General features: G+C 46.4%; 1 protein-coding gene across 1 annotated transcript; it reads left to right on the forward strand.

Annotated features, from left to right (window-relative positions):
* The first annotated feature begins 1,493 nt into the window (after positions 1–1,493).
* PFDN4 (prefoldin subunit 4) lies at positions 1,494–20,952 on the forward strand. Its single transcript, XM_063959002.1, has 4 exons — positions 1,494–1,756; positions 1,864–1,971; positions 2,725–2,862; positions 20,751–20,952. The coding sequence occupies exons 1-4, from the start codon at positions 1,727–1,729 to the stop codon at positions 20,880–20,882; spliced, it is 408 nt and encodes a 135-aa protein (XP_063815072.1). The 5' UTR covers positions 1,494–1,726; the 3' UTR covers positions 20,883–20,952.
* The last annotated feature ends 3,921 nt before the right edge of the window (positions 20,953–24,873 follow it).

Genomic DNA, 24,873 nt, shown 5'->3' on the forward strand with positions numbered 1-24,873 from the left:
TGGTGGGGGTAGTGGATTATTGGGTGTATGTAAGGGAACAGGGGGACTAGCTTATGTGTTGGGGTAGAGGGTTGTATGTAGGAAGACTAGGGTTTGTGAGGTTGTGTAGAGTTTATGGGTTTTATGTGAGGAGACAGATGGATTAGGGTGTGTGAGTGGTAGAGGGATATGAGGTGTATGTGGGGGGACGGAGTGCTAGGTATATTGGAGCAGAGGGATATTTATTGTATGTGGGGGGACAGGGGGAGTAAGGTATGTTGTGGGGTAGAGGGGTATGCAGTGTATGTTGTCAATCTCTCCGTCACCCACTGCTGTCACTCTGTCACCCACCGCTGTCACCCTCTCCCTGGCATCACCCGCTCCCTGTCACAATCTCCCTGGCGTCACCCACTGCCTGTCATCCTCTGCTGTTACCCTCTCCCTGGCGTCACCTACTGCTGCCACACTTCTCCGTCACTGCTGTCACCGTCTCCCTGTCATCCACTGCTGTTACCCTCTCCCTGGTGTCATCCTCTCCCTGGCGTCACATACTGCTGTCACCCTCTCCTAGCTCTCACCGCTGTCACCCTCTCCCTGGCATCACCCGCTCCCTGTCACAATCTCCGTCACCCACTGCTGTCACTCTCTGTCACCCACCGCTGTCACTGTCACCCACCGCTGTCACCCTCTCCCTGGCATCACCCACTCCCTGTCACAATATCCGTCACCCACTGCTGTCACTCTCTCTGTCACCCACCGCTGTCACTCTGTCACCCACTGCTGTCACCCTCTCCCTGGCATCACCCGCTCCCTCTCACAATCTCCCTGGCGTCACCCACTCCCTGTCATCCTCTGCGGTTACCCTCTCCCTGGCGTCACCTACTGCTGTCACCCTCTCCCTTGGGTTACCCTCTTCCCTGCGTCACCTTTTCCCTGTCACTGCTGTCACCCTCTCCCTGTCATCCACTGCTGTTACCCTCTCCCTGGTGTCATCCTCTCCCTGGCGTCACATATTGCTGTCACCCACTCCTAGCTCCCACCGCTGTCACACTCTCCCTCGTCACTCTCTCCCTGTCACCCTCTCCATGGTGTCACCCTCTTCCTGTCACCCTGAGATGCAAATTAGCGGCAAGAGGGTCCAGGGGGCTGATGGCGGCGATTTTGAAGGCCTTTGGTAGTGGCGGTAGGGAGCACTGGCTTGAGGGTGGTAGCGGGCATCGACGGGACTTAGTGGACATTATGGTTACAGTGCCTCACCAGCCACTGACCTCACCGCACGCCACTGATAGTACTGTGTTTTTTTGGATGGTATGGTAAGAATACGCATGAGCAAGCAAAAGAAATAGCAGCCACTGTCGATGCTGGAACCATCGATGGTTATAAACTACCATTGATGGTTCCAGCTATCAAATAGCAAAGCAGGCTATCGATATCTGAAACCATCGAAGGTAACTGGTGGTATTGGTTCTAACATCGACGGATCCAGCTACAACCAACCATCGGTGGCAACCATCAATGGGGAAGGCACCTACGGCTATTCCTTACTCGCTGCACTTCCCGCCGGCAACAGCGCCTTTCCTTTCATACGGGGAGGGAACGTCTCTGCCCACCAGCTTGACACCGCCTGGCGCTGTGACGCGGCCGCAAGTCGCACTGCACTGACGTTTCTCCATCGCGACTCCCCTCCGAGTCACACACACACACACACACGGTGCCGGGCGGCGGGGATCAGCAGGCTCGACCTGGGATGGCTACGCTGCAGTGCCGGGCGGCTGGGGTAAGTGCCATAAAGGGTGGGGGGAGCGCTGGCTGCAGCGTCCCCACAGACACATACACTGAATCCGTTTCACGGGGTCTGATGCCCCGCATTGTGTGCACACACAGGTCGCTGAGGATGTGAACGTTACGTTCGAGGACCAGCAGAAAATTAACATCTTTGCAAGAAGTACAAGCAGGGTGACCGAGCTGAAGGATGAGATAGAAGTGAAAAAGGTATATTGCCCCCTCTATATGACTGATGTCAATGGGCAAATATTCTCTGTAAAGCGCTGCGGAATATGTTTGCGCTATATAATTAACTGCTAAAACACACTTTTATATTAGGCACTTTTGGTACGGTAGATGCTAGAATCAAGTGGGCTAAGGGACCTTTTCCGTAAGGGGGAGGGGTTACGACACAAGGGGGAGGAGCTAGGCCAGCGGGATAGTTCCTCTACTATCCACGCCACCAACTATTACCTTTAGTAATCAGGTGGCGAGGGGAGCGAGCCACCGAGCCCGAAGCGTGGCGAGCGTACTTTTCGGGTACCCTGTTCGCCCGTAGCTCCTCCCCCTGCTGACGTGTCTCCTCCCCTAGATACGTCAGAAGGTCCCTTCTCCCACTCCGAAATAGAATCAACCCTTTTGGTACTAGGGTGCCCATTTATCAACATTCGTCACAGCACAGCAGCTGACACCTACGACACCCTTATATTAGGTACATTTGGTACTAGGGGGCCAATCTATCAACATTCACATTGCAATTTGGGCACGATATTAGCGACCAGTAATGCAATGCAATATGCAATTCTAGCAGGGGCATTTATCAGAAAGCACCGACGGGGAAGGGCCCAGAAAGCTGAGTGTTTTCGGGGAATAAACCGCAAATATTTTTTTATAAATTGGCCCCTAGATGTGATAAAGCTGGCAATATCAATGACAGATATAGTAAAACAACATTGACTTGCTTGTGAAATATCCCCGCAGAAAGAGCTTCAGAATCTGGAAGACGCCTGTGACGACATCATGATGTTAGAAGATTCATTGCTTAATCCTTATCTAATTGGCGACGTCTTCATAAGTCATTCCCAGGAGGAAACTCAGGAGATGCTGGAAGCCGCCAAGGTTTGTATCTATGTGGAGGGACAAGGGAGCTGTATGCAGAAACGTTTATTCTGTAATTATTATCAAAATGAAACACATCTAGATATTAAGAACTTTATGCAGCTCCTATATATGTAATATGTTTATATACTTGTTTTATTTATTGCTTTACATGATATAGCCTTGTCGTTATGGATTTTGTCCTTCATGGTTCCATTCATAGCTTGTGCTTTTACATACTACGGACTGTGATAATTGTGCTGCATTCTCCCACTTACATGGTACCTGTCTGATATACACTTACATTATCAGGCGAGGTTTGTCTTGCTTGGCAGCTGTATAATTAAGTGGGCAATGCTCCGCTTTAAATAGCTCAGGGAAGTGGCAGCCTTATTCTAAGCCCACCCACCTGTCAGTCAGCAGTGTATGTTTGAAGTAAGTGACATGTTCAGTAATGGATAAAACAAGGTATGAATTTATTTCCGATGTGTTATCTGGTGTCACGTGAGCAGACAAATAACAAGTAGGGTAATTATCCTGAAGTAAATCCAGACAGCAATTACATTTGTTCTTTTAAACCATGGGTCTTCAACCTGCGGCGCTCCAGCTGCTGTGGAACTGCACATCCCAGCATGCCCTGCTCGGTTTTAGCATGCGTTAATGACAAAACTGTGGCAGGGATGTGCAGTTCCAGAGCAGGTGGAGGGCCGCAGGTTGAAGACCCATGTTTTAAACTGAATGCTGCAACCATTTAAGTAAAGAAGATCAAGTAGAATTGTGTGTCTAGTACAAGTTGCAATAGTTCGTATTGGAATTTATCACAGACTTCTGAAATGTGTATCTAAACCTCCATTTATAAAGACAGCACATTATTGATTATTTTGAAACCCCACATCCAAAATTCATAAATCTACAGTCTCTGTATCAGAAGTGTGTGCTGTCTCGGTTTCACAGTATGGTCATGTGCATAAAGCTGGTTTTAGTTCTGACTCCATTTTGAGGATAGACCTATATACTATGTCTGAGAGAACTTTTCACACAGAGGCTTGACTGGAGAAGGTAACAGCAAGGAGGGAGGAAAATAGATCCTGCCTCTGCTTCAGTGACATTCATCTGCACATGGGCAGTCTGCTGACTGTGCCTGTTTCTACCTCTCCGCTATTTTCCTATAAAAAAGCTAATAGAGACAGAAATAACAATGGCTGCTTGCACTGACCTTAATCAAGGAATTGATTGGATGAGCCATATGTCCTATATCCATTGACTTTTCCACCACACTGACAAGTTTCTTCTGGCATTTCAGTAGTGCAATTATTTCTTGGTGGTGGTGTCTATACCCAGAAATGCTGCGTGTCAAGCAAGGGTGACCCCTGTCATTTTACTAGAAGGAAAAAAAACCTCCAGTAACCATTTTAAATATGTTCTGTGTACATCAGAACTGCTACAGATAATGTACAGATGTATATTTAGAAGATTTGGGAGCTTGAGGCTGGCACATCTAAAAGATATAGGTGTAATAATTGGTGGCTGGGCAGATTATTCCACTGTATCATTTACGTTGTAAAAATCATTGGGTGTGATATGGAAGGTAGATAGTAACTAGGTCGACAGTTTCTAGGTCGACAACTATTGGTCGACATGGTCTAGGTCGAGAGGTCAAAAGGTCGACATGAGTTTTTTTTTTTTTTTTTTAAATTGGTGTCGTTTTCTTCGTAGAGTGACCGGGAACCCCAATTAGTGCACCGTGTCCCCCCGCATGGCTCGCTTCGCTGGCCATGCTTCGGGCAAAGCAGATTACCGTTCCAATCGTAGTCCACGTGGATCGTTAAGTATGAAAAGGTTAAAAAAAAAAAAATAGCAAAAAAAATTGAAAAAAACATGTTGACCCTTTGACCTGTCGACCTAGACACTGTCTACCTAGAGACCGGATCCCAAAATCATTAGCTTTAATTTTAACCAATTGACAAATCTGGGGGTTCCATGCCGGCAATGGTTCAGGAAAGACAGGTCACCCCCACGCCCCTTTTGCTTTTGAGATTTTTAAACCCATATTGTCTTCTAGTGCAGTTGCTAATTAGTCAGAGCTGTCACCGTCTACAGGAAGCGACTGTGCTGGAATAAGTCTGTGTTTTCGTGTTCTGCAACACTCCAGCTCTGCTAGATGAGGGATGATTGCCAATATTCTATTGACTTATTTTTCCAGTGATGTTTACAATATCGGTGTTATCAAGAAAACCTTGTTCTTAGAAAATAGTTATTGGATTAAAGGCCAATACTCACTGGCCTTTAGCGCGATGTGTGCTGAGCGTGCGGGGGGAGACGGGGGGGGGGGGGGGGGGGGGTTGCGCAGGGCTGCGCATCGCTATCGCTGTGAGGGGTACACACGGAGTGATTGCTTAGATTTTAAGCAGCGATCTAGTCAGATTGCTTAGATTTTAAGCAGCGATTGCTCCGTGAGTACCCCCCTTAAGTCTGTCTCGCTTCATTTCTGTTCCCATTCTCCTCCTTGAAATAAATTAGGAAGTGGGAAAAAATAGTCAACTTCCCACCTTTTCACAGACTTTCCTTATGCCATCTTATAAATTGCATCAATATAAAAGCAATACAAATGTTTTTAGTATTTTCTCTAACGTCCTAAGTGGATGCTGGGGACTCCGTCAGGACCATGGGGTTTAGCGGCTCCGCAGGAGACAGGGCTCAATAATAAAAGCTTTAGGATCAGGTGGTGTGCACTGGCTCCTCCCCCTATGACCCTCCTCCAAGCCTCAGTTAGATTTTTGTGCCCGGCCGAGAAGGGTGCAATCTAGGTGGCTCTCCTGAGCTGCTTAGAATAAAAGTTTAAGTTAGGTTTTTTATTTTCAGTGAGTCCTGCTGGCAACAGGCTCACTGCTACGAGGGACTTAGGGGAGAGAAGTAAACTCACCTGCGTGCAGGATGGATTTGCTTCTTAGGCTACTGGACACCATTAGCTCCAGAGGGAGTCGGAACACAGGTCTCACCCTGGGGTTCGTCCCGGAGCCGTGCCGCCGACCCCCCTTGCAGATGCCGAAGTTGAAGAGGTCCAGAGGTCCAGAAACAGGCGGCAGAAGACTTTCAGTCTTCATAAGGTAGCGCACAGCACTGCAGCTGTGCGCCATTGTTGTCAGCACACTTCATACCAGCGGTCACTGAGGGTGCAGGGCGCTGGGGGGGGCGCCCTGGGCAGCAATGTATTATACCTTTTTTATGGCTAAAATACATCACATATAGCCCTTAGGCTATATGGATGTATTTAACCCCTGCCAGATCTCACAAACTCCGGGAGAAGAGCCCGCCGTTTTAGGGGGCGGGGCCTATTCTCCTCAGCACACGGCGCCATTTTCCTGCTCAGCTCTGCTGTGAGGAAGGCTCCCAGGCTCTCCCCTGCACTGCACTACAGAAACAGGGTTAAAACAGAGAGGGGGGGCACTTATTTGGCGATATGATTACATATGTGAAAATGCTATAAGGGAAAAACACTTGTATAAGGGGTTGTCCCTGTATAATTATAGCGTTTTTGGTGTGTGCTGGCAAACTCTCCCTCTGTCTCCCCAAAGGGCTAGTGGGGTCCTGTCCTCTATCAGAGCATTCCCTGTGTGTGTGCTGTGTGTCGGTACGTGTGTGTCGACATGTAGGAGGACGATGTTGGTGAGGAGGCGGAGCAAATTGCCTGTATTGGTGATGTCACTCTCTAGGGAGTCGACACCGGAATGGATGGCTTATTTAGGAATTACGTGATAATGTCAACACGATGCAAGGTCGGTTGACGACATGAGACGGCCGGCAAACAAATTAGTACCTGTCCAGGCGTCTCAGACACCGTCAGGGGCTTGTAAAAACGCCCATTTACCTCAGTTGGTCGACACAGACACGGACACTGACTTCAGTGTCGACGGTGAAGAAACAAACGTATTTTCCTTTAGGGCCACACGTTACATGTTAAGGGCAATGAAGGAGGTGTTACATATTTCTGATACTACAAGTACCACAAATAAGGGTATTATGTAGGGTGGGAATAATCTACTTGTAGTTTTTCCTGAATCGGATAAATTAAAGTGTGTGATGATACGTGGGTTTCCTCCGATAGAAAATTATTGGAGGTATACCCTTTCCCGCCAGAAGTGAGGGCGAGTTGGGAAACACACCTTAGGGTGGATAAGGCGCTCACACGCTTATAAAAACAAGTGGCGTTACCGTCTCCAGATACGGCCGCCCTCAAAGAGCCAGCTGATAGGAAGCTGAAAAATATCCTAAAAAGTATATACACACATACTGGTGTTATACTACGACCAGCAATCGCCTCTGCCTGGATGTGCAGCGCTGGGGGGGCTTGGTCGGATTTCCTGACTGAAAATATTGATACCCTTGACAGGAACAATATTTTATTGACTATAGAGCATTTTAAGGATGCATTTCTATATATGCGAGATGCGCAGAGGGATATTTGCATTCTGGCATCAAGAGTAGATGTGATGTCCATATCTGCCAGACGATGTTTATAGACACGACAGTGGTCAGGTGATGCAGATTCCAGACGGCACATGGAAGTATTGCCGTATAAAGGGGCGATCCATCGGACCTGGTGGCCATGGCAACAGCTGGAAAATCCACTTTTGTTACCCCAAGTCACATCTCAGCAGAAAAGGACACAGTCTTTTCAGTCTCAGTCCTTTCGTACCCATAAAGGCAGGCGGGCAAAAGGCCAGTCATATCTGCCCAGGGTTAGAGGAAAGGGAAGAAGACTGCAGCAGGCAGCCCATTCCCAGGAACAGAAGTCCTCCACAGCTTCTGCCAAGTCCGCAGCATGACGCTGGGGCCATACAAGCGGACTCAGGTGCGGTGGGGGGTCATCTCAAGAGTTTCAGCACGCAGTGGGCTCACTCGCAAGTGGACTCCTGGATCCTACACGTAGTATTCCAGGTGTACATTGGAAATTCGAGACGTCTTCCCCTCACAAGTTCCTGAAGTCTGCTTTACCAACGTCTCCCTCCGACAGGGAGGCAGTATTGGAAAAAAATTCACAGGCTGTATTCCCAGCAGGTGATAATCAAAGTACCCCTCCTACAACAAGGGAAGGGGTATTATTCCACACTATATGGTGGTACTGAAGCCAAACGGCTCGGTGAGATCTAAAAGATTTGAACAATTACATACAAGGGTTCAAATCAAGATGGAGTCACTCAGAGCAGTGATAGCGAACCAGGACGATATGGTGTCACTGGATATCAGGGACGCTTACCTACATGTCCAAATTTTGCCCTTCTCACCAAGGGTATCTCAGGTTCGTGGTACAGAACTGTCACTATCAGTTCAGACGCTGCCGTTTGGATTGTCCACGGCACCCCGGGTCTTTACCATGGTAATGGCCGAAATGATGATTCTTCCTAAAAGAAATATGGACGCTTTCCTGATAAGGGCAAGGTCCAGAGAACAGTTGGCGGTCGGAGTAGCACTATCTCAAGTAGTTCTACGACAGCACGAGTGGATTCTAAATATTCCAAAATCGCAGCTTTTTCCGACGACACGTCTAATGTTCCTAGGAATGATTCTGGACACAGTCCAGAAAAGGATGTTTTCTCCCGGAGAAGAAGACCAGGGAGTTATCCGAGCTAGTCAGGAACCTCCTAAAACCAGGAAAAGTATCAGTGCATCATTGCACAAAGGTCCTGTGAAAAATGGTGGTTTCTTACAAAGCGATCCCATTCGGTAGATTTCTCGCAAGAACCTTTCAGTGGAATCTGCTGGGAAAATGGTCCGGATCGCATCTTCAGATGCATCAGCGGATAACCCTGTCTCCAAGGACAAGGGTGTTTTTTTCTGCGGTGGCTGCAGAGTGCTCATCTATGAAAGGGCCGCAGATTCGACATTCAGGACTGGGTCCTGGTGACCACGGATGCCAGCCTGAGTGGCTGGGGAGCAGTCACACAAGGAAAAAAAAAAATTTCCAGGGAGTGTGATCAAGTCTGGAGACTTCTCTCCACATAAATATACTGGAGCTAAGGGCAATTTACAAGGCTCTAAGCTTAGCAAGACCTCTGCTTCAAGGTCAGCCGGTATTGATCCAGTGGGACAACATCACGGCAGTCGCCCACGTAAACAGACAGGGCGGCACATGAAGCAGGAGGGAAATGGCAGAAACTGCAAGGATTCTTCGCTGGGCGAAAAATCATGTGATAACACTCTCAGCAGTGTTAATTCCGGGAGTGGAAAACTGGGAAGCAAACTTCCTCAGCAGGCATAACCTCCACCCGGGAGAGTGGGGACTTCAGCGGGAAGTCTTCCACATGATTGTAAACCGTTGGGAAAAACCAAAGGTGGACATGATGGCGTCCCGCCTGATCAAAAAACTAGACAAATATTGCGCCAGGTCAAGGGACCCTCAGGCAATAGCGGTGGACGCTCTGGTAACACTGTGGGTGTACCAGTCAGGGTATGTGTTCCCTCCTAGGCATCTCATACCAAAAGTACTGAGAATCATAAGAAGGAGATGAGTAAGAACGATACTCGTGGTTCCGGATGGGTCAAGAAGGACTTGGTACCCGGAACTTCAAGAGATGCTCACGGAAGAACCGTGGCCTCTACCTTTAAGAAAGGACCTGCTCCAGCAGGGGCCTTGTCTGTTCCAAGACTTACCGCGGCTGCGTTTGACGGCATGGCAGTTGAACGCCGGATCCTGAAAGGGCATTCCAGATGAAGTCATCCCTACCCTGGTCGAAGCCAGGAAGGATGTAACCGGAAAACATTTTCACCGCATTTTGGCGAAAATATGTTGCGTGGTGTGAGGCCAAGAAGGTCCCTACAGAGGAATTCCAACTGGGTCGTTTCCTACATTTCCTGAAAACAGGACTGTCTATAGGCCTAAAATTAGGGTCCATTAAGGTTCAAATTTCGACCCTGTCAAATTTCTTCCAGAAAGAACTGGCTTCAGTGCCTGAAGTTCAGACGTTTGTAAAAGGGGTACTGCATATACAGCCTCCTTTTGTGCCCCCAGTGGCACCTTGGGATCTCAATGTTGTTTTGAGTTTCCTAAAGTCACATTGGTTTGATCCACTCACCACTGTGGAATTAAAATATTTCACATGGAAGGTGAAGATTCTATTAGCCCTGGCTTCAGTTTATCATATAAAAGCCCTTACTTAATTTTTCATTCTGACAGGGCAGAATTGAGGACTCGTCCTCAATTTCTCCTTAAGGTGTTTTCTGTTTTTCACATGAACCAACCTATTGTGGTACCTGCGGCTACTAGGGACTTGGAGGACTCCAAGTTACTTGACGTTGTCAGGGCCCTGAAAATATATGTTTCCAGGACGACTGGAGTCAGAAAATCTGACTCGCTGTTTAGCCTGTATGCACCCAACAAGATGGGTGTTCCTGCTTCTAAGCAGACGATTGCTCGCTGGATTTGTAGTACAATTCAGCTTGCACATTCTGTGGCAGGCTTGCCACAGCCAAAATCAGTAAAAGCCCATTCCACAAGGAAGTGGGCTCATCTTGGGCGGCTACCCGAGGGGTCTCGGCTTTACAACTTTGCCGAGCTGCTACTTGGTCAGGGGCACACCCTGACTGAGGAGGACCTGGAGTTCTCTCATTCGGTGCTGCAGAGTCATCCGCACTCTCCCGCCCGTTTGGGAGCTTTGGTATAATCCCCATGGTCCTGACGGAGTCCCCAGCATCCACTTAGGACGTTAGAGAAAATAAGAATTTACTTACCGATAATTCTATTTCTCGTAGTCCGTTGTGGATGCTGGGCGCCCATCCCAAGTGCGGATTGTCTGCAATACTTGTACATAGTTATTGTTACAAAAATCGGGTATTCTTGTTGTGAGCCATCTTTTCAGAGGCTCCTTCGTTGTTATCATACTGTTAACTGGGTTCAGATCACAGGTTGTACGGTGTGATTGGTGTGGCTGGTATGAGTCTTACCCGGGCTTCAATATCCTTCCTTATTATGCACGCTCGTCCGGGCACAGTATCCTAACTGAGGCTTGGAGGAGGGTCATAGGGGGAGGAGCCAGTGCACACCACCTGATCCTAAAGCTTTTATTATTGTGCCCTGTCTCCTGCGGAGCCGCTAAACCCCATGGTCCTGACGGAGTCCCCAGCATCCACTACGGACTACGAGAAATAGAATTATCGGTAAGTAAATTCTTATTTTAAAACATTCTTAATTTTATATGCTTGAGACAGAGTTGTATGATGGTCATGTTCTCTTTTGCATTGTACACAAACACACACTGTTTTCCTGCCTCCATAGGCCTCACCTCTACCCGCACTTTTATTCCCAGAGCATGCGCTCCAGAATGCTGGCTGCATGGCATTCCGGGGTGCGATTCCAGCAATGATGACTCCTCATCACTGATGGAAAAAGTTGCTGCGGGCTGGGGAGGCCGGGTTCTGTGGATGCCAGGGGCAGCGGGTCGTATGTTATACGACTGAGCCAGGTAACGGACTCCTGGGTTCGGTCGCATCAAATGCGTCCAAGCCAGGCAAGGGGTTAATAACCATTCTACTAAAAGGCGACCGCCACCTTGCAAAATGCATTTTATGTTACAGGTATGGAGGATACCGCACTGATCATTGATACTATACTAATCATCTTAAAGAAACCAAAATTAAACAAGTATGAGGACAATTCCTAACAATGTTTGTATTGGTGGTGCACCCAGAGTCTGTGTTATACTAGACAAGACAACGGAGAGAGTTTTGTCTAGTATAAATGCATTTTATGCCTGATATGTTTTTCTTTTGTTGCTTATCGGATGTAATACTTATCTATGCATTGGATAAATGTACCTACACTGCAGATCTGTTGTATCTAAGAATTATAATCTGCAAATAAGATGAACAATTGATTACTATGAATGTGAAGATTCCATGTACACTTTTATTGACAGTCAGTTCACCATGAGGTACAGTGAGAACCTTACATGATGACACACTGCAATGTTAGGGTTGGAAAACATATTGTTTTGTATCCCTCATAGAGTTGATAGCAAAAATAAGCAATATCTTACTTATCCTAATGACCCCCTATTGTGTGTGATGACAAAACCCACTGGAGACTCATGACTTATTGAATGCCCTTTAATCCTGATGCATGTATGCACAGTGGTGTAATACTGAGGTATTACACCATTGGGAGATCTTACTAAATGGATAAAGCATATCTCATGGACTTGTAAAGTGTATATAATTAAAATTTCCATTCTAGTTCAGTTGCTTTTTGTTTTTTTCAAGCACTTACAGTACATGTTGCAAGACTATGCCAGTGTTTCCCTGTCTTGGTTCTCAAGGCACACTAAAATGGGCATACACTATACAATTAATTAATTATATGTCAGATAATCTGCAGATCTGGCTGGTTGGAATAAAAATCTGGTAATGGATGAGAGCAAATTATCGATTCACCTTTGCTCTCATCCATTATCTGAATTTCATTCCAGCCTGTACAGTGTAGTGCACAGGTTCTCAAACTCTGTCCTCACTACCCCACACAGTGCATGTTTTGCAGGTCTCCTCATAGAATCCCAAGTGAAATAATTAGCACCACCTGTGAACCTTTTAAAATGTGTCTGTAAGTAATACACCTGTGCACCTGCTGGGTTACCTGCAAAACATGCACTGTGTGGGGTCCTGAGGACCGAGTTTGAGAACCTGTGGCGTAGTGGTTCTCAAACTGTGTGCCGGGCCACTTGCAGGGGTGCCTTGGATTGGTTGTCCAGGACAAATTATTTATGGTCAATGTAATAGGCAAAACCAGAGCTGCTGGTTGTCAATCCTAAAATATGGGACAAAAAAAAGCAAATCCTGTCCCTTTGCTACACAATTGAACCCAAGGATGATATATAAACACAATTTACTTAATTGAATATTTCTTTTTACATTTCACAATAAGAAACTTTTGGCCTGGGGTGCCATGGAAAAATTTTGATAGGGTGATAGGGTGATGTGATTCAAAAAAGTTTGGCAACCACTGGTACAGTGTGTGCCAAGTTTACCAGTCCAGGTTTTGGTTATTTCCATATGTGAGCACAGATCATTAAATCAATATAACTGATGTGCTAATTAAGACACCTGTGCTCATGTAAGGCTATCCTTAGAACCTAGACTGTTAAGATGGGCATACACTATACAATTATCTGCCTGGGTGGAATGAAAATCTGGTAATCGATGACAGCAAATGACAATCAACCATTTGCTCCTAAACATTGAAAAATTGTCAAACTGTTGTTCATGCAAATTGGTTAAAGCTGTGTTTTAACCAGTTTGTCTGAATGACAGGTTTTGTCCATTTTCCAGTATTTGGGAGCAAATGGTTGATTGTCATTTGCTCCCATCCATTACCAGATTTTCATTCCAACCTGTCAGATAATTGTATAGTTGAGGACTGTGGTTGGGACCCCCTGCTCTATTCCCTTCAGTGCAAACTAAGCTATTTATTTATGATTTGAGAAGAGTCCTTAATGAAGCAGGACATACACCCAAAAGATTTACCACCTTGGAGTCTGTTACTTGCGCTTATCTGCTACCAGTTTTTTATAGAGCGCACACATATTCCGCAGCGCTTTACAGCGAATATTTGCCCATTCACATCAGTCCCTGCCCCAATGGAGCTTACAATCTAGATTCCCTATCACATGTACACAGACACATTCACTAGGGTTCATTTTTGTTGGGAGCCAAATGACCTACCAGTGTATTTTTGGATTGTGGGAGGAAACCCACGCAAGTACGGGGAGAATATACAAACTCCGCAGTTAGGGCCATGGTAGGAATCAAACCCATGACCTCAGTGCTGTGAGGCAGTAATGCAAACCATTACACCATCTGTACTGCTAGAGGCTTATCTACCACCTACTGACTCATCTACTATCACTGCCATGAACTTGTAAAAGCGAGACTCTTGGTACTGAGTCTTTGAAATGGGTAAAATAATAATCTGGTATCATCAACTATGTTGTGCAGTTAAACAGCAAATTCTCTGAAAATCTACCTCCAATGGTATATAGTCTTGCAGCTCTTGCATGAATTTTCCCATCTTCCTCTCCGTTATGTTGGATGGGATGCAGTCAGGTAGGCACTGACTGCATACATTTTGTTGTTGTCCGAAATTGATTTTCATGTGGACTGTTTACCTGGTAACGAACATTAGTGTCCCTGCCTTACCTTCTCCATATTTCCTAGGTTAATACCTGGTGTTTCAAAGCACATGCAAAAACTCAACTGGCATATGCTCAGTGCAGAGACCTGACATATTGCGCTCTTGTGGAAATTGAGTCATGCCATCCCTTTCCTTCATTAGAAAAGCAATCTGACTAAAGGTGCATACACACGGAGCGATATAACTAAGCGATTTAGACTATATAGTCAAAATCGCTCAGAAAGTTAGTGCATATCTCTCCATGTGTACACAGCCAGCGATAGTGATGCACATCCCCGCCAGGTCACCATCGCTGCTAAAAATAGAATGTGCAGGCAAATCAATTTTGGCTAGGTCGCTGGAAAAGAAAAAGCATCCCCTTGCTTGAATGAGTTAGCCAAAATCGCCCATAGTCCAAATCGCTGGAAAAGTTAGTCAAAATCTCCTACTGCCAGTTCAAGGGAAATCCCTCAGTCAAAATCTCTCATAGTCAAAATCTCTCCGTGTGTATGCACCTTTACCAAATAGAATATATTCCCAGTATAGTACATAACTGTAAATCCTATTGGTAAGCAATATGAAATACTATACTGGGGCTATATTCATCTGTTATCATTCCGTTGACCTATCACGATAACCTTTCCCTTCCCCCTCCCATGTCTCTTGGATTAATTTTGCTTGCTCTTGCCATTCGATTCTAATGTGTTTGATTGTTTTCTCACTTTTAGTGATACTCTTATATTACTGAAATAGTTTGTGACTATCTCACTTTTTGGATTTTAATCCCTTCTATGTTGTTCAGATGCTTTTATTAAAAAGATTGCTACAATTAAACTGCAAAGACTCATTGGTTAAATGTTCTGACTAATGTCCATTCCACACTTGCTGGAAGTTTTAGCTTAAATTTCAGATTAATTTCTCTAACGTCCTAGTGGATGCTGGGGACTCCGTCAGGACCATGGGGAATAGCGGGCTCCGCAGGAGACAGGGCACATCTAAAAAAGCTTTTAGGTCACATGGTGTGTACTGGCTCCTCCCCCTATGACCCTCCTCCAAGCCTCAGTTAGGTTTTTGTGCCCGTCCGAGAAGGGTGCAATCTAGGTGGCTCTCTTAAAGAGCTGTTTAGAAAAGTTTTTTTTTAGGTTTCATTCAGTGATTCCTGCTGGCAACAAGATCACTGCAACGAGGGACTTAGGGGAGAGATCTCCAACTCACCTGCGTGCAGGATGGATTGGGATCTTAGGCTACTGGACACTGAGCTCCAGAGGGAGTCGGAACACAGGTCAGCCTGGGGTTCGTCCCGGAGCCGCGCCGCCGATCCCCCTTACAGACGCTGAAGAAGACGGCAGAACGGAGGTCCGGAAACAGGCGGCAGAAGACTTCACAGTCTTCATGAAGGTAGCGCACAGCACTGCAGCTGTGCGCCATTGTTGTCACACGGCTCACTGACCTAGTCACGGAGGGTGCAGGGCGCTGCTGGGGGCGCCCTGGGCAGCAATATAAGTACCTTATTGGCAAAATAAATACATCACATATAGCCATTAAGGCTATATGTATGTATTTTAACCCAGGCCAGTTCTTAAAAACCGGGAGAAAAAACCCGCCGAAAAGGGGGCGGAGCTTATTCTCCTCCGCACACAGCGCCATTTTCCCTCACAGAAAGGCTGAGGGGAAGGCTCCCATGCTCTCCCCTGCACTGCACTACAGAAACAGGGTTAAAACAGAGAGGGGGGGCACTGATTTGGCGATATAAATATATATTAAATGCTATAAGGGAGGAACACTTTTATAAAGGTTGTCCCTGTATAATTATAGCATTTTGGTGTGTGCTGGCAAACTCTCCCTCTGTCTCCCCAAAGGGCTAGTGGGTCCTGTCCTCTATCAGAGCATTCCCTGTGTGGGTGCTGTATGTCGGTACGTGTGTGTCGACATGTATGAGAAAAATGTTGGTGAGGAGGCGGAGCAAATTGCCTGTAATGGTGATGTCACTCTCTAGGGAGTCGACACCGGAATGGATGGCTTACTTGTGGAAGTACGTGATCATGTCAACACGCTGCGAGCCGGTTGACGACATGAGACGACCGGCAAACAAATTAGTACCTGTCCAGGCGTCTCAGACACCGTCAGGGGCTTGTAAAAACGCCCATTTACCTCACGGACACTGACTCCAGTGTCGACGGTGAAGAAACAAACGTATTTTCCTTTAGGGCCACACGTTACATGTTAAGGGCAATGAAGGAGGTGTTACATATTTCTGATACTACAAGTACCACAAATAAGGGTATTTTCTAGGGTGTGAATAAACTACTTGTAGTTTTGCCTGAATCGGATAAATTAAATGAAGTGTGTGATGATACGTGGGGTTCCTCCGATAGAAAGTTATGGGCGGTATACCCTTTCCCGCCAGAAGTAAGGGCGAGTTGGGAAACACACCTTAGGGTGGATAAGGCGCTCACACGCTTATAAAACAAGTGGCGTTACCGTCTCCAGATACGGCCGCCCTCAAGGAGCCAGCTGATAGGAAGCTGAAAAATAGCCTAAGAAGTATATACACACATACTGGTGTTATACTGCGACCAGCAATCGCCTCAGACTGGATGTGCAGCGCTGAGGGGGCTTGGTCGGATTTCCTGACTGAAAATTTTGATACCCTTGACAGGGACAAGATTTTATTGTCTATAGAGCATTTTAAGGATGCATTTCTATATATGCGTGATGCGCAGAGGGATATTTGCATTCTGGCATCAAGAGTAAATGTGATGTCCATATCTGCCAGACGAAGACACGACAGTGGTCAGGTGAGGCAGATTCCAGACGGCACATGGAAGTATTGCCGTATAAAGGGGCGGTCCATCGGACCTGGTGGCCATGGCAACAGCTGAAAAATCCACCTTTTGTTCCCCAAGTCACATCTCAGCAGAAAAGGACACAGTCTTTTCAGTCTCAGTCCTTTCGTCCCCATACGGGCAGGCGGGCAAAGGCCAGTCATATCTGCCCAGGGGTAGAGGAACGGGAAGAAGACTGCAGCAAGCAGCCCATTCCCAGGAACAGAAGCCCTTCACAGCTTCTGCCAAGTCCGCAGCATGACGCTGGGGCAGTACAAGCGGACTCAGGTGCGGTAGGGGGTCATCTCAAGAGTTTCAGCACGCAGTGGGCTCACTCGCAAGGGGACTCCTGGATCCTACATGTAGTATCCCAGGTGTACATTGGAAATTCGAGACGTCTCTTCCTCACAAGTTCCGGAAGTCTGTTTTACCAACGTCTACCTCCGACAGGGAGGCAGTATTGGAAACAATTCACAGGCTGTATTCCCAGCAGGTGATAATCAAAGTACCCCTCCTACAACAAGGGAGGGGGTATTATTCCACACTATATTGTGGTACTGAAGCCAAACGGCTCGGTGAGATCTGAAATATTTGAACACTTACATACCAGCGTTCAAATCAAGATGGAGTCACTCAGAGCAGTGATAGCGAACCAGGAAGAAGGGGACGAGATGGTGTCACTGGATATCAGGGACATTTACCTACATGTCCAAATTTGCCCTTCTCACCAAGGGTACTTCAGGTTCGTGGTACAGAACTGTCACTATCAGTTCAGACGCTGCCGTTTGGATTGTCCACGGCGCCCCGGGTCTTTACCAAGGTAATGGCCGAAATGATGATTCTTCTTAAAAGAAACTTGGACGCTTTCCTGATAAGGGCAAGGTCCAGAGAACAGTTGGAGGTCGGAGTAGCACTATCTTTAATAGTTCTACGACAGCACGAGTGGATTTTAAATATTCCAAAATCGTAGCTTTTCCGAGGACACGTCTACTGTTCCTAGGGATGATTCTGGACACAGTCCAGAAAAAGGTGTTTCTCCCAGAGGAGAAAGCCAGGGAGTTATCCGAGCTAATCGGGATCCTCCTAAAACCAGGAAAAGTGTCAGTGCATCATTGCACAAGAGTCCTGGTAAAAAATGGTGGCTTATTACGAAGCAATTCCATTCGGCAGATTTCACGCAAGAACTCTTCAGTGGGATCTGCTGGACAAATGGTCCGGATCGCATCTTCAGATGCATCAGCGGATAACCCTATATCCAAGGACAAGGGTGTCTCTCCTGTGGTGATTACAGAGTGCTCATCTTCTAGAGGGCCACAGATTCAGCATTCAGGATTGGATGCTGGTGACCACGGAGGCCAGCCTGAGAGGCTGGGGAGCAGTCACACAGGGAAAAAATTTCCAGGAAAGTGTGATCAAGTCTGGAGAATTCTCTCCACATAGATAGAGCTAAGAGCAAAATTATAAGGCTCTAAACTTAGCAAGACCTCTGCTTCAAGGTCAGCCGGTATTGATCCAGTGGGATAACATCACGGCAGTCGCCCACGTAAACAAACGGCGACACAAGAAGCTGGAGGGCAGTGAAAAAACTGCAAGGATTTTTCGCTAGGCGGAAAATCATGTGATAGCACTGTCAGCAGTGTTCTCTCCGGGAGTGGACGACTGGGAAGCAGACTTCCTCAGCAGGCATGACCTCCACCTGGGAGAGTGGGAACTTCATAGGGAAGTTTTTCCGCATGATTGTGAGCCATTGGCAAAGACCAAAGGTGGAAATGATGGCGTCCCGCCCGAACAAGAAACGGGACAGGTATTGCGCCAGGTCATGAGACCTTCAGGCGATAGCTGTGGATGTCCTAGTAACACCGTGGGTGTAACAGTCGGTGTATGTGTTCCCTCCTCTGCTTCTCATAACCAAGGTATTGAGAATTATAAGATATAGAGGAGTATGAACTATACTCGTGACTCCGGATTGGCCAAGAGGGACTTGGTACCCGGAACTTCAAGAGATGCTCACAGAGGACTAAGGGCCTGGGGAGCTAAGAAGGGACTTGCTTCAGCAGGTACCATGTCTATTCCAAGACTTACCGCGGCTGCGTTTGACGGCATGGCGGTTGAATGCCGGATCCTGAAGGAAAAAGGCATTCCATAAGAGGTCATACCTACCCTGGTCAAAGCCAGGAAGGAGGTGACCGCACAACGTCATCACCACAGGTGGTAAAAATATGTTGCGTGGGTGAGGCCAGGAAGGCCCCACGAAGAAAATTCAACTAGGTCGAATTCTACACTTCCTGAAAACAGGAGTGTTTTGAGCCTAAAATTGGGGTTCTTTAAGGTTTTAAGTTTCGGCCCTGTAGAATTTCTTCCGAAAAGAATTGACTTCAGTTCCTGAAGTCCAGATTGTCAAGTGAGTATTGCATATACACCCCTTTTTGTGCCTCTAGTGGCACCGTGGGATCTCAACATAGTGTTGGGATTCCTTAAAATCATATTGGTTTGAACCGCTCAAATCTGTGGATTTGAAATATATCACATGGAAAGTGAACATGCTGTTGACCAATATCTCACATGGACAGTGACCATGCTGTTGGTCCTGGCCTCGGCCAGGCGATTGTCAGAATGGGCGGCTTTGTCTTACAAAAGCCCATATTTAAATTTCCATTCGGACAGGGCAGAACTGGGACTCGTCTCCAGTTTTCTTCCTAAGGGGGTGTCAGGTTTTTCACCTGAAACAACCTATTATGGTGCCTGCGGCTTCTAGGGACTTGGAGGACTCCAGGTTAATAGACGTTGTCAGGACCCTAAAAAAAATATATATATATATATATATATATATATATATATATATATAGTTTAGGACGGCTGGAGTCAGAAAGTCTGACTTGCTGTTTATATTGTATGCACCCAACAATATGGGTGCTCCTGCGTCTAAACAGACGATTGCACGTTGGATCTGTAGCACAATCCAACTTGCACATTCTGTGGCAGGCGTGCCACAGCCTAAATCTGTAAAGGCCCACTCCACTAGGAAAGTGGGCGCATCTTGGGCGGCTGCCCGAGGGGTCTCGGCATTACAACTTTGCCGAGCAGCTACGTGGTCAGGGGAGAACACGTTTGTAAAATTTTACAAATTTGATACTCTGGCTAAGGAGGACCTGGAGTTCTCTCATTCGGTGCTGCAGAGTCATCCGCACTCTCCCGCCCGTTTGGGAGCTTTGGTATAATCCCCATGGTCCTGACGGAGTCCCCAGCATCCACTAGGACGTTCGAGAAAATAAGAATTTACTTACCGATAATTCTATTTCTCGTAGTCCGTAGTGGATGCTGGGCGCCCATCCCAAGTGCGGATTGTCTGCAATGCTTGTACATAGTTATTGTTACAAAAATCGGGTTATTCTTGTTGTGAGCCATCTTTTCAGAGGCTACTTCGTTTTGTTATCATACTGTTAACTGGGTTCAGATCACAAGTGGTACGGTGTGATTGGTGTGGCTGGTATGAGTCTTACCCGGGATTCAAGATCCTTCCTTATTGTGTACGCTCGTCCGGGCACAGTACCTAACTGAGGCTTGGAGGAGGGTCATAGGGGGAGGAGCCAGTACACACCATGTGACCTAAAAGCTTTTTTAGATGTGCCCTGTCTCCTGCGGAGCCCGCTATTCCCCATGGTCCTGACGGAGTCCCCAGCATCCACTACGGACTACGAGAAATAGAATTATCGGTAAGTAAATTCTTATTTTTCATGTCACCCGTTGCAAGTCTTTTGCATTCCTGTGACACCAATAACAGAATGTAAGTTGAATTGGTCGGATGTATCATGTGATAACTGCCTGTGAACTAGTCGCTGTTATACACCTATAACGATTAAATGTGTTCTTCCAGGTTTATTATCACTTTTTGTGTGTTAACAAGTTTTTCTTTATTTCCAAACCAGAAAGGATTGGAGGAGGAAATAAAGTCTTTGCAGTCGAAAGTAGAATCTATACATCAAGTTCTTGCAGATCTGAAAGTGCAGCTTTACGCCAAGTTTGGAAACAATATCAACCTGGAGGCAGATGAGAGCTAAATAATTTAATTTCAGTTTTTTCGTTTATTTCTATTTTATTGATCGCACAAATAAAAAAGAATTGCTGATCTGCTTGTGTCAGTGTGGGATTGTGTGATTGACATTTATACCCAAACGCTTGTTACCTCCAGTGCTATAACCTCAAAAGGTGATTTAGTTCTTAAAGTGAACCTGTCACTTACACTAAGAAGCAATCATTTTGAGAATACAGCCAATCAATCCTTTAAACACTTGTCATAGCGGTGATAATGTAAAATGTAATGGCAGGAAAAAATCTACGGATCTGTCTAACCTCTTTTATGTGGGTTTTGTTTTGCTTTCTTTATGTTTTAGATTGAAGTCCTGACAATAGCCACATAAATATATTCTATGTGTTCTTCAATTGGTTTACTGTACTCACCACACCCCAAGTCAGCTCAGGTTCTCCTATGTTAATGTAAAGTTCAATGCACTTCATTACATATTTATGTACTGTTTTTGTTTGGAGATTTGTAAACAAGTGGCTTATTATTTTGATTGGTTGCTCACTGCTTTGAAGCCATGGTCCACCCCTTCTATATTGAATACCATGTTCTGTTATTTGTTTTTACAAGTGTTGCCATTCATGATTTAAACACAAGCTGATGCAGCTGTAATGCGGGCAGTTCAATGATGTCATCCTGGAGCTATGTTGCCAATATTTCTGCTGCGGGGTACACTGGGCACCACACGGAATGACATTGGGGTGTAGAGTAGGATCTTGATCCGAGGCACCAACAGGCTCAAAGCTTTGACTGTTCCCATAATGCCTAGCCCCACCTCCTCTATAACCCCGCCTCCGTGCACAGGAGCTCAGTTTTGTAGTTGGTGCCATGCAATAAGCAGGCACTTAACAAGGGGGCTGCTCTAGCAGCCCTGAGAGAAGCTTTTAAAGAATTTTGAAGACTTCAAGGGCTGCAGCAGAGACACTGACTGTGTTAGATGTCAGTCAGACATCTCCTGCTGCAGCTCCATCACCTCCCCCAGCGGTGCTGTACACTCCCGCGGGCGCCCTGGGCAGCAATAATAAACCTCTAGGACTGGCTAATATAGTTATATAAACAGAAGGAAAAAAAAGGTAGGATCAATACTTTCATTAAGCGCATAAAAAGGAAAAAGATTATGACAATATTCAGTCACTTTCCTATTAGAATGGGTGAGAGTTTTGTATTAGGCGTACCCCCACTCACGCTGTTCGTGGGTGTATAAAACACATCAAGGTATCTTTGTTCTTCTAAACACGAAATCTGGATATTCAGAGTTTCAATATCTAAGAGATAAACCTGGGTATTGTACCCCAACTCACACAGCTATGGAAATGTGAACTCCTATCAAGGTTTCTTTTCCCTCTTATTTCAAGGTATGGTTCCTGATGTACGCTCCTGTCTCAGGGTCACCTCATACGGAAGGGAAAGAAACAAACAATGTGTAGTATCCTCTGTATCTAATTGGATTTTTTTATCTGCGGAACTGTTCTCATATATACACACACCCGAATTGATCCACACACGTGTTAGTGCACAATTAATGACCTATCGCATAAAAGACCCTCCACCGATCTTAAAAACAGGTATGCGTACCCCCAACTCACACAGTGATCAATGGGGTGACTTCCGTAAAGGTATCTTTAAGGTGGTTCAAATTATCTTATGGGCGTACCCCAACTCACAAGTAGGTAAGCAGCATAATTCCCATCAAGGTATCTTTACTGCAACAGGTTCGACAGCCAAAACCAAGAGGCTCGTAGTCTCCAAAAAAAGTTTTAACAATTTATTAGTTCCTCAGGGGAACATATGAAGCATTACCGACAACACATAAATATATAGATGTGGTGGTAAAACAATTCCATAAAAATCAAGTATTTAAAAGTTACCAAAAATTACATCAAGCATAAAAAGTCCAGATCCGTCACTGTTAAAAAAGAAGGCTACTCACACAGCAGTCTGCCGACGTGTTTCGGTCCTTAGACCTTTGTCAAGACATGGCAGTAGATTATACAATCCCCCGCCAGTATTGAAAATTTGAGCGGGACCGAAGGCCGCCGCTGAGGGGGCGGAGCTTGATCCCACAGCACTAACCAGCGCCATTTTCTCCACAGCACACTGCAGAGAAGCTAGCTTCCCGGACTCTCCCCTGCTGAACACGGTGACAGAGGGCAAAAAGAGGGGGGGGGGGGGGCACTTATAATTGGCGCAGTGAGTGTATATTGATATATAAAAGCGCTGTTTATCTGGGAATTTGATTTCCAGTGTCAGTTGGCGCTGGGTGTGTGCTGGCATACTCTCTCTCTGTCTCTCCAAAGGGCCTTATTGGAGAACTGTCTCCATATAAATATATCCCTGTGTGTGTGGGGGTGTCGGTACGCGTGTGTCGGCATGTCTGAAGCGGAAGGCTCATCGAAGGAGGAGGTGGAGCAGATGATTGTGGTGTCTCCGTCGGCAACGCCGACACCTGATTGGTTGGACATGTGGAATGTTTTAAATGCAAATGTGACTTTATTACATAAGAGATTGGACAAAGCAGAGTCCAGGGATAATAAGACACTGATACCGACACGGATTCTGACTTCAGTGTCGACTACGATGATGCCAGGTTACACCCAAGGGTGGCCAAAAGTATTCATTATATGATTATTGCAATAAAATATGTTTTGCATATCACAGATGACCCCTCTGTCCCTGACAAGAGGGTACACATGTTTAAGGAAAAGAAACCTGAGGTAACGTTTCCCCCATCTCATGAGCTGAACGCGTTATTTGAAAAGGCTTGGGAAACTCCAGACAAGAAACTGCAGATTCCCAAGAGAATTCTTATGGCATACCCTTTCCCTGCACTGGACAGGGTATGGTGGGAATCCTCTCCCAGGGTGGACAAAGCTTTAACGCGCTTATCCAAGAAGGTGGCGCTACCGTCTCCAGACACGGCAGCCCTCAAGGATCCTGTTGATCGCAGACAGGAAACGACTTTAAAATCAATTTATACACATACGGGTGCTTTGCTCAGACCGGCAATAGCATCGGCTTGGGTTTGTAGTGCAGTAGCAGCTTGGACAGATACCTTGTCAGCTGATATTGATACCCTTGATAGGAATACCATTTTATTTACCTTCGGTCACATCAAGGACGCAGTCTTATATATGAGAGATGCTCAGAGAGACGTTGGGCTACTAGGTTCGAGGGCCAACGCAATGGCGACTTCTGCTAGGCGAGCACTGTGAACCCGCCCATGGACGGGTGATGCTGTCTCAAAGAGGCATATGGAAGTTTTGCCTTACAAGGGTGTGGTTTTATTTGGGGAAGGTCTCGCGGACCTGGTTTCCACAGCTACCGCGGGTAAATCTACTTTTTTGCCTTATGTTCCCCCACAGCAAAAGAAAACTCCACAATATCAGATGCAGTCCTGAACTTATGCGACCGAAAGAAGAGGTCGAGGCTCTTCCTTCCTCGCCAGAGGTAAGGGTAGAGGGAAAAGAATGCCTGCTACGGCTAGTTCCCAGGAGCAGAAGTCCTCCCCGGCTTCTACTAAATCCACCGCATGACGCTGGGGCTCCACTGAGGGAGTCCGTGCCGGTGGGGGCACGTCTTCGACTCTTCAGCCATGTCTGGGTTCAGTCGGACGTGGATCCTTGGCCGATGGAAATTGTATCCCAAGCTTACAAGCTGGAATTCGAAGTCGTGCCTCCTCGCCGATTCTTCAAATCGGCTTTACCAGGTTCTCCCCCAGAGAGGGAGATAGTTTTAGCTGCAATTCAAAAGCTGTGTCAACAGCAAGTGATTATCAAGGTTCCCCTAATACAACAGGGAAAAGGGTACTATTCAACCCTGTTTGTGGTCCCGAAACCGGATGGCTCGGTCAGACCCATTCTAAATGTAAAATCCCTAAACCTGTACTTAAAAAGGTTCAAGTTCAAGATGGAATCGCTCAGGGCAGTTATCTCCAGCCTGGAAGGGGGGGATTTTATGGTGTCACTAGA

This window comes from Pseudophryne corroboree, chromosome 3, assembly GCF_028390025.1.
Source record: "Pseudophryne corroboree isolate aPseCor3 chromosome 3, aPseCor3.hap2, whole genome shotgun sequence".
NCBI classification, from domain to species: domain Eukaryota; kingdom Metazoa; phylum Chordata; class Amphibia; order Anura; family Myobatrachidae; genus Pseudophryne; species Pseudophryne corroboree.

What these genes read in the sequence shown, in the direction of transcription:
- PFDN4 (XM_063959002.1), top strand. Translation starts at nt 1,727, where the DNA reads ATGGCTACGCTGCAGTGCCGGGCGGCTGGG. An exon ending in TGCAGTGCCGGGCGGCTGGG is followed by an intron (nt 1,757 to 1,863) that starts GTAAGTGCCATA and finishes GTGCACACACAG; the next exon opens with GTCGCTGAGGATGTGAACGT. An exon ending in ATGAGATAGAAGTGAAAAAG is followed by an intron (nt 1,972 to 2,724) that starts GTATATTGCCCC and finishes ATATCCCCGCAG; the next exon opens with AAAGAGCTTCAGAATCTGGA.